General features: G+C 41.5%; 1 protein-coding gene across 5 annotated transcripts in view; it reads right to left on the bottom strand.

Annotated features, from left to right (window-relative positions):
- The window catches only part of LOC113580117 (spectrin beta chain, non-erythrocytic 4), a 63,134-nt gene that overhangs the window by 21,441 nt on the left and 24,789 nt on the right, over positions 1 to 16,904 (bottom strand). For 4 of the 5 annotated variants that reach the window (XM_027014456.2, XM_035525636.1, XM_035525637.1 and 1 more), the window contains exons 13-19: positions 16,603 to 16,753; positions 15,273 to 16,143; positions 14,025 to 14,162; positions 10,292 to 11,048; positions 9,201 to 9,403; positions 8,423 to 8,513; positions 5,043 to 5,189 (exon numbers count right to left, since the gene is read on the bottom strand). In XM_027014456.2, coding sequence (XP_026870257.2) covers positions 5,043 to 5,189; positions 8,423 to 8,513; positions 9,201 to 9,403; positions 10,292 to 11,048; positions 14,025 to 14,162; positions 15,273 to 16,143; positions 16,603 to 16,753 — 2,358 coding nt within the window. Of the gene's footprint in view, positions 1 to 5,042; positions 5,190 to 5,612; positions 6,369 to 8,422; positions 8,514 to 9,200; positions 9,404 to 10,291; positions 11,049 to 14,024; positions 14,163 to 15,272; positions 16,144 to 16,602; positions 16,754 to 16,904 lie in introns of those variants that run through there. The other variant, XM_035525639.1, reaches the window with a different exon arrangement.

Raw genomic sequence — 16,904 nt, 5'->3', positions numbered from 1 at the left:
ATTTCCTCATCCTGTGCGTTTTCCCGGTTATTGACTCCGGCCTGTTTTCTAGACCTTGTCTCCTGCCTGAGCCGCAGACACTTCCTGAACGCTAACCCGTGCATCAACCCCGGACTGACCCGACCACGCTTACCTGTCTGACTGCACGTATTAGTTTGGTGAAATAAACCCTCTGCACCTGGATCTTCTTCTATATGTGTGCATTCGTTACAGTGCCTTCATCACAGCTTCAAACAAAAGGCATTTACTCTTACTTACTATTACTTCCTCCACTCCTAATGGTCTTAAGACTTGAATCCCATTAGCTGGGGGTGATCATTTAAAAGATTTATCCATGTTAGAAACCCAACATCTGATTGAAATTCACTTAGAAAGGCACATATTGCATAACAAAATTAGATAATCACAGACACTTAAAAAAAAAAATTAAAAACTGCTCTTAAGCAGAAAACTTTGTAATTTGTTCATAATAATCACTAAAGAGAGCTTTAGGAAAAGAGAAAGATGAAGTCGGAGGGGAATGGAAAGCGAGACGTAGGGAGTAAGATCAAAAAGAACAATGCAGAGATAGAAGCATGGGTGAAGAACAGGAACGGGAATGAGAAAAGGCATGATTGTGAGTGAAAGAGAGAGATAAAGAGAGAGACAGAGAGAGAGAGCTCAAGAGGGAGATAGAGTGAGACTGTGAGAGGGAGGTAGAGAAAAATTGTAAAATTGTAAAATTTTACCTGGTAAAAAATTGTAAATGTACCTGATACAGTCAAGTCAGTAAAGCTACCTTGAACTGAAAATGTAATTGAATTGAGTAAGAGAGGGAGAGAGAGTGAAAAAGAGAGAGAGAGAAAGAGAGAGTGAGATGCCTTTTTTCCTTTTCACTAAAGCCTTACACAACAGCAGGAGCTGCACTGTGTGGTGTTCATTTCACAGGCCTAACAAGTTAACGAGAGCAATTAATTATGTAAATCTAAAATAGACATGAAAGTCAGGGGAACTGGGCTTTGAATAGAAGGGAAACAGTAGCTCTTCTGCTCTCTTAAACAGGTTCACATCCACATTACATTATCTTACTTTTCTAGAACCAGTTCTAAGTTCAAGTTTGTATCATCACTCTGTTGCATTATTGTATTACCTCTTATGTCTTGCCTTGTAAGTTCTATCTTAAAATGAGAAGTGTCCTAGAAGGTGCATTCCAGTCTATCTAGTAGTTCCCTCTGGAGCAGACTGAACAAGGGATTGAAGTGAGTTCTTAGGGAACTTCAATTTGCACAGGAAGTAGTGAATAACAGTGTTATTGCACAGGAAGTTTACACAAAGGTTTACCCATTAATCATTGTCTGTCTCATCTGATCTGGTTAGCTGAGCTTGTTGGTTGGCTGATTATCAGAAAGCAGCAAATAAAGTGAATTAGGTCAGAGTTCACTTATGTGTGAGTTCCATTAATATTTCATATTTTTTTTTGCTGAAAACTATCAATGCTGAGGAAGTAACAAAGGCCAGAGGAGGATGGCCCCCCTTTGAGTCTCGGTTCCTCTCAAGGTTTCTTCCTCATGCTCTGTGAAGTTTTTCCTTGCCATTGTTGCCCTTGGCTTGCTCACTGGGGGCTTGGACTTGAACATTTGTAAAGCTGCTTTGTGACAACATTGTAAAAAGTGCTATATACATATATTTTGATTTTGATTTTGAAGTAACCTGCTCATAAAAGTTGCCAAATCATTCAGAAAGTGAATGTATCTTGTTAACTTTTATTAAATTAGCTAATGTTCATTAGACTGAGTCAAATATTGGATATAGCAAGCCATTTATCCCTCTGTCAATCAAATATTAATTTATGTGTAAAATATAGGGTCAACATTACATAAGTACAGTTCACTCAAGCTGCATTAGCAAACAAAGGAACTGTCTAATTTTCCAACTGTCAAGACAAACAAAAACAAAAAACACAGCACACACAATGTCTTCTATTTGATGACATTGCAGGGCATTCTAAATGATAGCTGCAGTTCCCTTGACCCACATCATGTGATTAGTACGTAAGAAATGTAGGGGTACTGCTTAGGGACCCTGTGGAATGTAATGCAGCTCTAGTCTACCTACACATCAGAGAGACACAGCTTTCTCTATTACACTGCTTCATCTGATGTGGTATTAGACCCAATCAGTTCCTATTGGCTTACTAAATGGAGGTGTGGTAGGAAGAAGCTGATGAAAATGACCTTTCCACACAGAGAGAGAGAGTGTTGCCTGGCAACCGATGCATGACCACCCCCACCCTCCACCCCTCTGCTTGGCAAGCATGAACGGGCTGTTACTTGCCACACTGGTGACGACAAAAATAATCCCAACATCACATCACCAGGACTCATATCATATGGTCATTAGGAGGGCGCTAAACAGCTACTGTTCACCAGATACATTCATTGCAATACACATCACTTCTTTCAGAATCCATGTGATTCTCATAGAGATTCAACTCCTCTGACACCAACATCTCTTAAAGACAACCTCTTCTGATTCTCACCAGTTCTGCATACAGACATCTAGCCTGAGATAGAGCTCCAATAAAACTGAGCATAGGCAAAATCAGAAAGGTCTGCTAGAGACCATCTGCTAATTATTACCATAGGTTTAAAAGATACTATCTGCTGTTTGCTCCGTGCTGCTTGGTTTCCACAGCCATGTGTGGCTGGGGGCACAGGTAGAAATTACAGGGGGGACAGGAAAAAACAGAAACATATTTGCACAGGCCATCATATCTGTATAGGGCTGCCATGTCTCCTAATTCATATATGTCAATGCAGGCAGGTGGTACACAATTAAAATCATAATTAGCTGAATTTTCAAACTGATTTTCAGTTTGCAGTTTGTTTTGTTACAAATGCTACATGTGTATTTATGATACAAGATACATGGTTCTCATACCAAAATACTTTATCTTTTGTGGATGGTAACATGGTATTTCCATAATATAATATTTAAGATTAACATACCCTATACATTTAACACAACTGTACTTTTGGAGGCAAATTTGGTATTTTCTTCAGGAATTACTACTGAAAAATTTCCCCACCCAATAGTGAAATTAACTACTTGCCCATGGCTGGGAATCTGTCAGATCACCCCTAGCTGAACTTTCATTGTTTGGGAAAGAGGGCTCTCTCTCTGGTTCAGATGTTAAGCATCTGCCCTGATATCCTCCAAGCATGCTCAGTTACCCCATGGTGCTACATGTGACCACCAGCTTGAAAAGCATCTGCTCTCCACTTCCTTTTCTGGGGAGCTATTGTGCTATAAGAAACACCTCCACAGTTCCTGGGAATTAGGGATACATTCTGAAAAAAATTTCTAGGTTAAATTGTGCTCTTTTTTTGGCTTTCCATGACCACTAATGTGTTACATGCACCTGGGAAATTGTCTCTACAGGGCCTAGCAGGCTTATTGATTGAAAAGGGCAGTCAGCTAAGCAACTTCTGTCTGAACACATGACCCAGTCTCAATTGGCCAAACTGTGTACCTCAGCAAGGTGGTATGATGGATAAGCAAAACATGAGTCATGCTTTAACAGTTCTGCTCCACTTTTTTTCACAAATAAAGAGTTTTCTTTTTTAAAATAAGACATAGAAGCATTAAGCATACATATTAAAAAAGTGTTTGTGGTCAGCAGAAAAGATACCTTTACAGCCCTGTGAGGAATATTTTACAAGCCCTAATAATGATATTCAGAGTGATCTGACACAAATATATAACCTAAAAGTAATAAACTTGAGATAGGGCTGATACTGACACAATAAAACTGATGCGCAATAGCAATATTAAGGGTATTTACAATATGTCACATTAATTGTGTCGAACCTCACTTGGAGATCTATAGTTAAAACTTATGAGCACTACAAATTAATTTGTTGTGAATCAAACATTTCAGGTGAGCCTTCACAGACTGAGCAGCAAAGCAGGCCAAATACAGGAAGGTAGTGAAATAGACTGTAAAGTAGAACAGCATCCCCACTGAGGGAAAGCTCAGAAGCTTACAGTCACCACAGTTCAGCTGTGTGCTATTCCGGTAACTAGTTTAGGGTTTCAAGGCAAGAGAAGAAAAGTGAGCCCAATCTGTCCCATCATAAAAATACTGTGTCAGAAACAGACAGAAGAGTAAGACAGAGGGAATCAGAGAAACTGCACACACATCCACCCAATCACAAAAACACATACAGACACATTTCTCATGTCATCCTTGATCTTCCCTTCTTGAGTCAACACTATTTTTTTGAAATGTAATCAGAAAATCTGAAATGTGAAGATAACGTTCTAACGTTTTTCGTTTTCACTCTCAATATGATCCCAGAAACACCGCAGAAAATGTATCAAATGGGCTTTGCCCTATACAAAAACAACAACACAGCGCTACTGTGGACATCCAAAGAAACATTACTAAGGAAACTGTAGTACAATTGATAGAAAATAAATATTGTGTAAACTGTAATCTGATATCAGTGTTTTACCAATTCCATGTGTTTTGGAACTAAAGGCAGCACAAAGCGTTTAGATGTAGATAGTGCATTTTTAACCCTAGCAGAATGGTAGGTGGACAACATATTGTCACACGTATAGTGCACGTATAGTGTCAATTAAAAAAATAGCAAACTAGCACGTCTGCAAGATGAAGGAGAAATGTAATCCCAACCCAAGGTTTGCTGTCGCTGCCTACATATAAGGCCTGAATAAGCCTCTCTTTCCCCTGAGTCATGGACCAACACAATATCTGAGCAACAGGAGTAACAGATTCAGCTGAGTTGGCATCTGTCTTGAGGTCCCTCACCACAGACTTGGCCAGCCACGGTGACAAGCCAGCTCCCAGGCTGGCCCCCAGTGCACTGCGCCAACACACCTCACAACACAAACCATTTATGTTTTGAAATAGCAAATGTCTGTGAAGAATCAGAATGACTGTTTGGCTTCTCTGTTTCACTCAGCATTAACACAAACCCTCAGAGAAAGGCATCAATGCTCATCTGACAGAAGAAGACCGTATTTGGAAATCTCCTCACCTTCTCAATTTTGTCGAGCCACTCCTTATTCTGTGCGAGTTCTGCCATGAAAGCCTGGTGCTTCAGCCATTTCTTGTGCAGTTTCTGTGCCTCATCGCGAGACGTATCCCGAGCCATTAGCATCTTCTCTGCCACCCAGTCACCCAGCTGAGAAGCACACAAGGAATATGTCAGACAACATGTTTGTTTTAGGACAGACAACACATAACACACTTACACACTACTTAGTAAGCTTTCCCCAGTAAACACAGCCCCTCCCTTCCTCTCCCTGCATGCACACATACACAGTATTAACAAGAACTTTCACTCACCCACAAACACTTGCTCACTCACAGCACTCATAGCAAAATCTATGCACACAATTTAAACAAGGAATTTAAAAAAATGTTAACTATGTAATTTGCTTGTTGTCTACAATAATCTTAAATGTTAACTGAACAGTTTGCTTGCTGGCTATAATAACCTTTCAAAGATCTTTAAACAATCTGACAAGAATGTTTTCTCATCTACTCTTAGGAGCCCCATGAGAAACATCACACACACAAACACCCAAAACCCAAACAGAATTACCGGCAGTGATCAGCAGGGAATGGAGGATTCCATCAATCTGTTCTACAAATCCACATGTTCCACCCAGACAAGTATCAAAATACTGCAGCTCTCCTGTCCACAGGGCAAGAGTCACAGAGGACTCAGTGAAAGTCAAAGAAGGAGCACTGTGAGCAGGACCCAGCAGCCACTGCTCCTAGAGCGAACACCAGCACTTGGGAAGCTGTGTGAAAACCAGATGCAGATGGACAAAGCAGTCCCATGGCTAAACGGAGCAAAATGACACAATGACCAAAAAAGTGCAGGGAGGAGAGGCCCATTCCGTGATGGCACTCACAGCGGCAGGCAACTCGGTGAGGCAGTGCTACTGGCCGTGTGAGCTGTATCCGTGGTGATGGCGAGGCAGCGCGAGAGAGCGAGAGAGAGAGGATGGGTGGGTGTTGAAGCGTATCAAGAGGGAGGATGTGGGAGGAGGTGGCCTCTCCTCTTCCAAATGGTTCGAAAAGCGCTTGTCGCGCTTGAAGCCTCTGTCATGCGGTGAACCAGCTACTCAGGCCAATCTATAGCGCCTTCAGATGCTCACCCTCGACTCTCCTCTTTGTCTTTTTCACCCTCTCCCTCTCTGCCTCCTGTTTGTTCTGTGCTATCGACTCAGCACAACGCCACAGATCCCCTAGCCCTTGCTCTGGAACACCCCGATCGGCTTGCTGCAGTATCTGAGCATGGCGAGAGAAAGGCGTGCAGAAGAACAGACCGCGAGAGACACACCAAGGGAAGAGCAGAGAGGAGGTAAGGGAGGGGGAGCAAGCAACCCATATGGTGAGAGAGTCAGAAAGAGGGAGAGAGGGAGCCTACGTATTTAACAGGCGTCAGCAGTGATGACGTTGGGCCTTTGAAGAGAGTGGAGCTGTCAATGGGTAATAGGTGAGAGCAGAAGGGGGCAGAGCCAGTACTCAGCCAATCAAAAAACAGGAGGGAACCAAGCAGAGGAGTCCTGAAAGCCAGACCATTACTGTTGAGCTGCAGTAAGGCCAACACAGCAAAAGGATTTAAAACAGCTACACATGAATAAACAATTTTCCAAATTTAAGTCTTTACTCCCCCGTGTTACCTTGTTTCTCACTGTGCACTGGTGGAGAGCTGTTTTTGTGATAAGGCCCGCCATACGCAATAAAGTCCAGTCAAAGACAAGCAGAATCAGTCCTAGCTTCTTAATGCACAGGAACCAAGCTTTTGTGTCAAAAAAATTAAATGAGCTAACTGGTCACCACTGCAATATCTGATCATATGTGTGGGATAAAAGTTCATGACTCACGCTACATAATAGTACACAATATTATGTAACAAATTCAGCCACCCTCACATAATCTATAAGCAGCAGTTGCATTTTATATGACGCATTAAACAGACTATTCCTCCTAACACTACCAGTCTCTAAAAAAGTGCAAATATTAGATGCTCTTTTTAGTCCAACCAGAGAAACAAGAACAAGTACAAAAGGGAATATTTATTAATTCTCTTTACAATATTTTGACACTTTCTACACCATTGGCCCAAACCTTGTGTATGCAAAATACCTCAGCACTTTTTTTTTTTTTTAATTAAGAGCAATCAATCAATATGTCATTAGACAAGGCTGGCAGAGTTCATTACATTTCCGGTGCTTGTGTGTGTGTGTGGGGGGGGGGGGGGGGGGGGGCACTGGATCACCAGCCCCTCCTCTTGGCATGGAGTCAGTTCTACAGTAAAGAAAATTGAACATGCAAGGAGAGCGCCCTCCACTGGCTGAAGGATGCCTCCCTCTCTTCCTTCTCTCTCTTTCCCTTTTCTCTCAGTTCCTTTTCTGTCTCTCCTTCTCTCTTGGTTGAATATGTGATGAGGAGAGGTGTTCAATAATTGAACGTGGGTAGAAAAGAACAGGCTGAGCCTAAGTAAAGCTCCCTCGCCAGCCATACTAGAAACACACTCAGCATCCACCTAATGTACAGCTTAAACCACAGCAACTATTACCCAAAAAACTGGGCACAAGGTCTCATTTAACCCTACTCTTCTCCAGCACAATTAGAAGCAGACCATCTACACTAATCAACTATCTTATGCAAACACTCTTACTTGAGCATTGATATCACAGCCCCACCCACAGGCATGTTCCTTTGTTTTTAAATTCATTATTAATTATTAGTGATGTTGCAGTGGATTAAATATATCCAGTACATGGTACATGCATATATACAACAAATCCAGCAAATCAATTTGCGTTAATAGCTAGTCAGTTTAATCATTTGTTGAAGCTGGTGGCTTTGTGGCTGTCAAAAAACCCTTAGAAATATGTAACCATATTTTCAGCCACCACTTTACTCACACATGTGTAAATATGTATACGCATAACTGCACCCCTGCATCTATAGTCTCTAGCATGGACACTTTTCATAGAGTTAAGCAAAACACTGGAAAAAACCCATACTAACCATCCCTTTTCCACTCCAACATGTAATATTAGTTATACCCCAGTTTTAAAATTTTATGTGGCCCCATACCCAGCTTCTTAAGATTATTACTGGTACAGGAGTATTAACACTCTAAAGACCCAAACACAGTTTATGCCCATTATCTGTGGTCCATGGTGTCTATAGTGTTAGGACACTGAATGAATTATGTTCAGCAGCGGCAGCACACAAACCCATACAAACACAAATACACACACACACACACACACAGTCTCATATACACACACACACACACACACACACACACACACACACACACACAAACACACACACAGACAGTCTCATTCATGCACACACACACACACACACACACACACACCTTACCTCGTGGCAGTCCTGCAGGAACCTCTGCAGCTCCCACTGTTCGTTCAGTTTCCGGAGCCACTGCTGGGCCAGTTCCCGGTTCTCATTCCCTCTGTGAGCCAAACACAACTAGACACTTAATGAAATATATCAGCCTGCATTTAACCTGCACACAACATTGCAGGGGTTTAATTTTAAAGGAGGAGGGGACGCCGGGGCCTGAGCAGGCACTATTCAGAACTCCCCACAGTCTGATTTCATGCTCTTTATTGTCATTCATCCATTCAGTGCAGGGAGACCGGAGTCCATGGGTTCCTTTGTTGTGTCTCTAAAGACAGGCGTTGTTTAAAAAGTATGGCATCTGATGGAGCATCTGCACTCTCTATCCATCAAAGCAGTTGGCCAGCCTCATAGACCTAAGCCTCCAGGGCATTCAGTACATAGTGGTCTGTCTCAACTACATTCACACAATACACTAAACAATTGCATTTGAAAGCATCATGAACAGGCATTACTGGCTTAATAAAACTATCCAGCCTTATGCAAACACAGTGATAACATGAATAAAATACACAGCTCGAACAATAAAGCCATTTGCTTAATATGATCGCATCGAGCACTGGTTGTGTTCCAGATTTCATCATATTTTAGAGGTTTTAAGTTTATTAATGTAAGCTGTTTTCCAAAGCCTCAGGGAGGTACTATGTGTTGTTGCTGGTGTTTCATGAGGCATGACATCTGTGAGGTGTGTTCTATCAATTCTGTACTGATCCATATGGCTTCTAAAGTTGGGTCTGACCTGGTAGTGAGCAGGTCCACCCGCTCTCGGATGCGCTCCGAGTAGATGTTGCTCTGACTAATCAGGCTTTCTCCTGCCTCTATGACAGCCTTGATTCGGTGCAGGTTCAGCTCCATGGTGGTGGTGAACTCCTTATGCTTCTTAATAGCAGCCTCCACTGTCTCCACCGTAGTTGGTAGCTCCACGTGGGCCAGGGCTGACTCCTGACGGGAGGAGAGCACCAAAACCTTCATCACAGACTGTACTTCTCAGAAATTAATGCCGATAATCCTAAACCAAAAAACAAACATAAATAAAAGGGTTTTTCTATATTTTAACAGTGTTTTTATAAAACCATTCAAAATTAAAGGCAAATATCAACTAGCTTTTCTAAATATTTGTCTATAGTAAAAACATTCATATGGAAAATTGAGCGTACAAAAAGGGCACAAAAATGAAAATTGCTATCAGACTTATTCAAGCATGCTCATGTGTGGCATATATAAAAAGGAATTTCTGTGCCTGCACGCATCCACCGCAAGCTTTGAGTTGAGATTTGTGTTTATTGTTTGTTTGTTTTTTTGCAAAGTAATGACCCTAAAAACAGTGGCAAACCTCTGAATAAAAAGTGAACAAAGGCCTTAAGATGCTTTGATGCTTGTGATATTTCAATATGATAGTAAAAATATTTGATTCACATTCCATCCATCTTGTATTAAAAATTCTACCTCGCCATTTTTGTATTGTATGGGATTCTAGAAAATTCATCCCAAGTTTATTTGTTATGATGGTCATGGTATTTCTATAGCTGATCATGTAACAGCCAGAGGTAAGAACAAAGTATTGGGAAGCACTTCACTTTCACTTATGTATAAAATCAAGATATTCAAATCTCTATCTTGACTCCAGTCCTCGATTTTGTAATCAGTAGTGGTTAGCCAGATACTTAAAGCAACTGGTTGGCTGCTTCATCATACGTATTAGCCAGACATACGTATTCATATTACCCAGACAATGAAGGCTGTGATTTGAATATGTCTACTGTCCACCAGCCCATGACTGTGTGAGAGATAAATCAGAGTCACGTGATGGTCTGTATCACCTGGCCTCACCTGGTTGTTGAGAAAGGCCTCAGCCTGCTTCACATCCCTTAGGAACAGATGGAAGATGTGTGCCTGCACCAGCACATCCCGACGGCTCTCCCACATCTCTAGGAGCTTGCTCCATCCCACATCCAGCTTGTGCAGCCACTGTTGCAGTGCAGCACGAGGCAGCGGCGAGTCCTCCGACTCCAGGATCTCATTCGCGCTCTGCAGGCGCTCGTAGTCTTCTTCGTAGCGGCCGATCTCCTCCTTGAGGGCTGCGTGTAGGTTGATGAGCCTCTCGGCCTCCTCCAGCGTGTTGGGAAGCTCGTCTGAAGCCGCCGCCGTCTGCGTCTGCACCAGCCATGTGAGGAAAGAATCCAGGTCTTGGATGAACTGCTGCAGGCGACCGGCAACTGTGAGCGAGTCCTCACAGCCCTGCAGGGTCCGTTTCAGCTCCTCCCACTCTACGCTTATGCCCTCAAAGGGCAGCAGGATCTCCACAGCCTTGTCCGGGTGGGAGGTGGCCAGCTCCTCTGCTTCCTGCTGTAGGTGGATGAGTTTGGGCTCTAGGACGGCTAGAGCGCCCTCCATGGTGGACAGGCGCCGCTGCAATGCCAGCACACTGCCCAGGTCACTGCCCACATACTGGGTGGCATCGATAGCTTTCCGCTTATCCTGGATCTGGGACTTGATCTCTGTGCATTCTAGCAGGTAGTTCTGGATGCGCAGGATGGAGTCCAAATGATCCTTCTTCTGTTCTACCAGCTCCACCATACGGTTCCACCTGTGGATACAACATTCATGTTAATGACATCTTTGGTTATGCCAAATTAGCACACAATACGTATAGTACATGCACTTTTATTGTCACTTTTTATTTTATTTTCTACAAAATTCATCTTGAATTAGATGTGTATTATTCTGAAAGGTTATTAGTTCATAGACAATGGATAGGACTTTAAATCCCAAACATGACTCACTCAGTCATTTTACTTTATAGGTGAAATCACAAACTCAAGAGTGCACACACACACACAGACACACACACACACACACACACACACACACACACACACACACACTCACACTCACACTCACACTCACACTCACACACACACAAAATTCAAGGGCTTGGCAACTGGGTCAACTGTCAGGGCCTCAAAAGATCACACCAAATCAAATAAAACCATGCCCAAAAGAAACTGCACTGTTAGTCCTCGTAAAATAAGATGAAAATTGCTGATCACGTTACAGTTTTTAATGCACTGATGTCTAAAGTGAGCAAGGAGACTTGAAGCGAAATCAGGGACAAGGCATTTGAGACAGGCCAGGCAAGCTGTGGCCAGGTCAGTTTAGCTCTGCGTGTGGCAGTCGCACCAGATGGCAGCACTGTTAGAAAAACTATTTATGCCAAGGTCGGACCAAAATGGCAACACCAGAGTGTTTCACACACACATGTCACTGCTTACAGTTGCCCACTTGTGAAAGCAGCAAGATGAAAATGAATGACCCAAGGTGCTGTTTGTGTGTGTGTGTTAGCGTGTGTGCTTGTAGATTTGAACTTCTCAGCCAAGCTGGTTCCAACACTCCAAATCAGGACACTGGAAAAACAGTCAAATTTGATTGTCAATTAAACTAGAGTTCCTGTTTTCATGCATACACAAGGACTGTCTCTGCATCTTAGGAGGTATTTGGAAATAAGGTAAAGGTGTCATGAAAACCTGATGAAAACGGAACCCAATGCCTGTTTCCTCAGCACATTATCTGAATCCAAACACAATCTTGCATTTTCCAATTGTGTTAGATGAAAACAAAGGTCTGTTATATATGCATTGTCCATGGAACAGAGTTATGACCACTGATGATAACTAACATTACAGTTTGAAGAACTTTATAATTGCGGCACTAGTATTTTTATAATAAAAATCTGCACCTTATTTAATAGAAGACTCATATGTATTGAATCATATACTGCAGTTCCACCATTCCCTACTGTATATAACAAGAGTATACCATCTGGAAGCCCTAGCTTTGGAGGTTAAAATCTTATAATACCTCACCTACAATACTTACAATACCTCACAGTCAGAGGTGGGTAGAGTAGCCAAAAGCTGTACTCCAGTAAAAGTAGTTACTTTAAAATAATAATTACTCAAGTAGAAGTAAAAGTAGTCATTTAAATTATTATTAGTAAAAGTAAGAAAGTATCTGTTTAAAAGTTACTTAATTAGCATCTCATTGAATAACACCGGGCGGGCACAAACACACACACACACACACACACACACACACATTTTTCTTTTTACATTGAATTCATTCTGTTTAAAGATTTCGCTTCAGCAATAGTTTGCCAACAAAGAGGAGCTCCACTTTCCTTAGTACCAATTTTCCATAGGCGTACTATACATAATGATATGTAAATATAATGGGATGTAAACTTTTGCCCTGTCTAGGCAGCCAAAGCAGTTTTGCAGCTCATGTCTGCTAAATTCCATACATGTAGATGTAAATATAATGAGTGAAAAAAAACTGAAAACATATTTGGGTTCAGCATGCAAAAATAATTAATAAACAGCTGTTTTTCTTTGCTCTGGGTCTTTGTCCTACTTAGTTCGTGTGTTATGTTTAATCTACATTAGGTTTTTCATATTGGCTAAATATTGTGCATATAACAAAAGCCACAAGCATTGGATTTGGTGATCACTTTGTGATCTGAGCTCTTGCCAAGGGTATTTTACTGGAAATCTTACTGTTCGTTATATTTAGATTGTAATTAGGTGACCGTTTAGTCAGACTGGCTAGCTAGCTAGATATCCTAGCTACATTGAATATCCAATAACTGCGTTTTTAAGTGGTTGAAGGAAATATAGCTTAAATATATCAAATCAATAACAAACTTTAGTTTTTAGAATCATGAAACCTCTATAATCTTTATAATCTTGAAAATATGCCTCAAACTGAGGCATGAGTTCATTTCAGCTGCTTTTCTGACGCTTGTAGTTTATAAATGAACACTGATGCTTGTAGTTCGCATATGAACTCGAATAAGAGTATAAATACCCTCTTTTAAAACAACTCTCAAAAGTACATTTTATTCAAAAAGGTACTTAGGTAAATGTAACAGAGTAAATATAGCGAGTTACTACCCACCTCTGCTCACAATACAATACTTAACCCCAGTAGCGTTATATTTCCAGAGCGTTACATTTGCAGGCTTTATTTTCAACTGCTAATTTTTGCCTATTTTGCTGTGTTTTAACAGGATAATGGAATATATTATTGGTGTCCCTAATTTCTATGTCTTCTTTCACTTTGCAACCTTTCACTCAAATTTTGCAAAACCACTGGGATTAGCACATCTGATTAAAAGAGTTGAGATAAGTAAGGTGATTGGCTGGTAAGATGCTAATTAATCATCACACCCTCCTCCTTATTTTCCACTTCATATACTCTCTTTGTGCATAGTGCTTCTGGATTTGCCTGCTTGAAAATAACACATCAAATTTCTTTTGGGCACATCTGTCTGATTTTGCAATTTTGTTATAGTGCTTGACATAGGACCTAGAGCTATGTGTCATGAAAACAGGGTCCTAGATTTGCTTTACTTTGTGTTTTGGTAATGGCAGAGTGAAACTGCTGTGCTTATCTTATGACTATAAATTTGACTCACTTCAACTGAAGCAATAGCCAAGCACATCCCTTTTCATTCTTCAGTATTTTGACACCTAAACACACATGAAAGCACACCGGTGTACTCTACCTGCTATTAAGATGATCCTGACAGCCTCTGACCTCAGTGGAACTTGGATGGCCACTGTCCAGGAGTTGCTGCACTATTTGATTGACATCCAGTATGCGTCCCATCAGGCTGTTCATCTCCTGGTCCAGGCTTTCAAATCTAACACACATACAAACAATCTTAATAAAAATCATTTACAATAATTGAGCCAGTTTTTGACATCACTAGTTGCAGCCCATAGAATAAGAGAAATCTGCCAGTATAACAGCATTATTTAGGCAGCTTTCTTCTTGACCAGCCTCTTAATATGAAACACTCTCTTTCAAAACCACATGCTGTTACAAGTTTGATGCTCATTGACAGTGCATTTTGGGGTTTACAAAGGTGGAAAGCAACAAAGCATTTCATTATTGTGTGTAAATAATTTTTTTTAGCATATATACTAAATATACTATTTACTATACTTTCTACACACAGCATTTTAAAATCAGTCTCATTGCTTCAATGTTTATTTATTATTTTTTTTAAATGCTCATAAAAATCTGATACCTTCTATTCAGGCACCTCACCAAGCAGAAAGCTCTTAGCCAATACAAATCTAGGACAGGTGGCACATGAGCCATTGACATATATGTCGTCACATTTCTGCAGGTCACCTGTGACTCGCTACTTTCACAGCTTTTAGATCCTGCCTCAGGAGCATGCCAGAGACATTTGAGCACAGCAGGAATGGAACTATTTGTGAATTTGAGAATTTCATGTTGAACAACTCTTCTATCATCTCTTCTCTTGTGACAGTGTAGCTCAGTAATCTATCCTTACACTAAAACCTTGCAGCAATTTTGAATCAGACTGTGCAATTTTGTTCTTTTTTAATTATGTACACAAGCATTTACTCTATTGAGACACAATTAAAAATGAATATGACCTTAATGTCAACTTCAACTTCAGTTCATTTGTGAAGCAATTGATCTGGGTGCCCATCTCTAGAGTTGGTCTGAAGATGGTATCATGGTGTGCCATGTTTTTTTTAAACTAAATATTACAGTTTTGGCATATTATAAGCTAAACAGCAATATATTTTTAAAATCTTTTTTATTTTGGATATGTTTGATGTTTAATTTCTCCATTTATAGATGACTTAATACCTAAGCCTTCCACACTGGCACTGATAAATTAATTGAAACGTTGATTACTAAACTATGTTTAGTTTATAAATTTATAAACTAAGCTACAGCATCACAGGACAGCTGGATCCGGCACTGCTACCTGTGGGCCACCACCTCCACATCCTCCAGCCTCTCTGGCACCTCCATCTTATTCAGCCACTGCTCCTTTTCATCGATCCACACCTCACAGGCGTTCACCTCGCTGAACATGTGGTACACAGCCAACGCGTCATGCAACCACTGTTGCCTCAGCACGGCCACCTCAGCCACTTCAGCGTAGAGCTGTTCAGCCTCGCTCACGCGTGCCTGCACCTCCTCCAGCTCACGGAAATGCAGCGGCAGTACTGCCACATGCTTGTGCAGGGCCGCCACATGTAGCTGGTGATTGTCGATGTCCTCACACACACCTCTGTGCTTCTTGAGCAGTGACTGTGTGGAGTACTCATCATGTCCAAAGTCCTCGCTGGACACCAGCCTGTAGGTGTCCTGCAGCCAGGCGAGCAAATCGTCCATCTCCGTGCTGAACTGGAAGAAGTCCAGCGCCTCCTGTAACTGGCCAAGCCGCTGTGTGGCCTGGTCCTCCAGACGCTTCCACTCTCCTTTGACCTCCAGCAGCCTGTCCTGTATCCCGGCCATGCTGAAGCTCTTCTGGGTCAGGATCTGTTTGCCTTTCTTCATAGTCTGCTGGAGAAGGGTGCGGCGGGCCAGTAGCTCCCCAGCAAGACTCTTGTGTTTCTGCAGAAGCCTCAGGACACTACTCAGGTCCTTACCACAGCTCTGGGTGGCCAGGATAGAAGTCTTTTCACGAATCCAGGCCTCGGACTCCTCCACTTCCTGGAAGAAGGCCCAGAGCTCCCGTGACTCCTCTAGCTCTGAGCGCCTTTTCGCTGCCAATTGCTTCAGCTCATCAAGGCAGGTGCTGACGTGGTTGACTCGATTACAGATCACCTGGGGATCACATGGCTGGTAGCCTGAGAGAGAGAGAGAAAGGGGAAAGAAGAAGACAAGAGTTAAAGAAAGAAAGAAAAAAGGAAAAAACTCTAAAAAGGATCAAAGACACTGCTCTAAAAGAATTATTAAATATCTGGATATTTATATCAAATATATGAACAAACTGTTTGCCATTAAAATTTTAGAATTCATACTTTTATTTATTCAGCACAGGAAAAAGTGGTAAACATGACAAGGCATTTCAGACATGATAGTCTGTGCTAAATTACACAGATTAAATTGGCATGAAAGCACAACAGGAATAAATGTAGGCCCCCTTGTGGTGAAGACCGGAAACTCTCAGGCCATCATTTCAAACTCTGTTGCAGAGGACTCTCATGAAGAAAAATCATCATATAATGACCACATGCATCAGAGAGTTAAAATACATGTATCAGAGAGCTAAAATAAACTTGTTAAACCCTTCAAGATAAACATACCCTCAATGGTGGTGAATTTAAGAGCAGCAATGTTTAGTGTCTCCACCCTCTCTGCTTGTACTGTGATATCAGCCTCTTGCAGGTTGTGTTTCTGGATCAGGTCTTCCACTTCTAGCAGGTGTTTTCCATAGTCTTTAGATAGCAGTTTAACCTGTAGAAGGAAAGAGTGGCCCAAAATGACTCATTCGAGACATATCCATGACCACTTCTACAGACAATGAAGACAACACAAAGATAAGTAGTTAATATGCTGGTTAATATGCTAATGCAAAATCTAAAAAGGAAAACACACACACAGAAGC

This window comes from Electrophorus electricus, chromosome 4 (assembly GCF_013358815.1).
Source record: "Electrophorus electricus isolate fEleEle1 chromosome 4, fEleEle1.pri, whole genome shotgun sequence".
Taxonomy (NCBI): domain Eukaryota; kingdom Metazoa; phylum Chordata; class Actinopteri; order Gymnotiformes; family Gymnotidae; genus Electrophorus; species Electrophorus electricus.
Note: the sequence above shows the minus strand (reverse complement) of the source record. Positions and strands in the feature narration are given on the sequence as shown.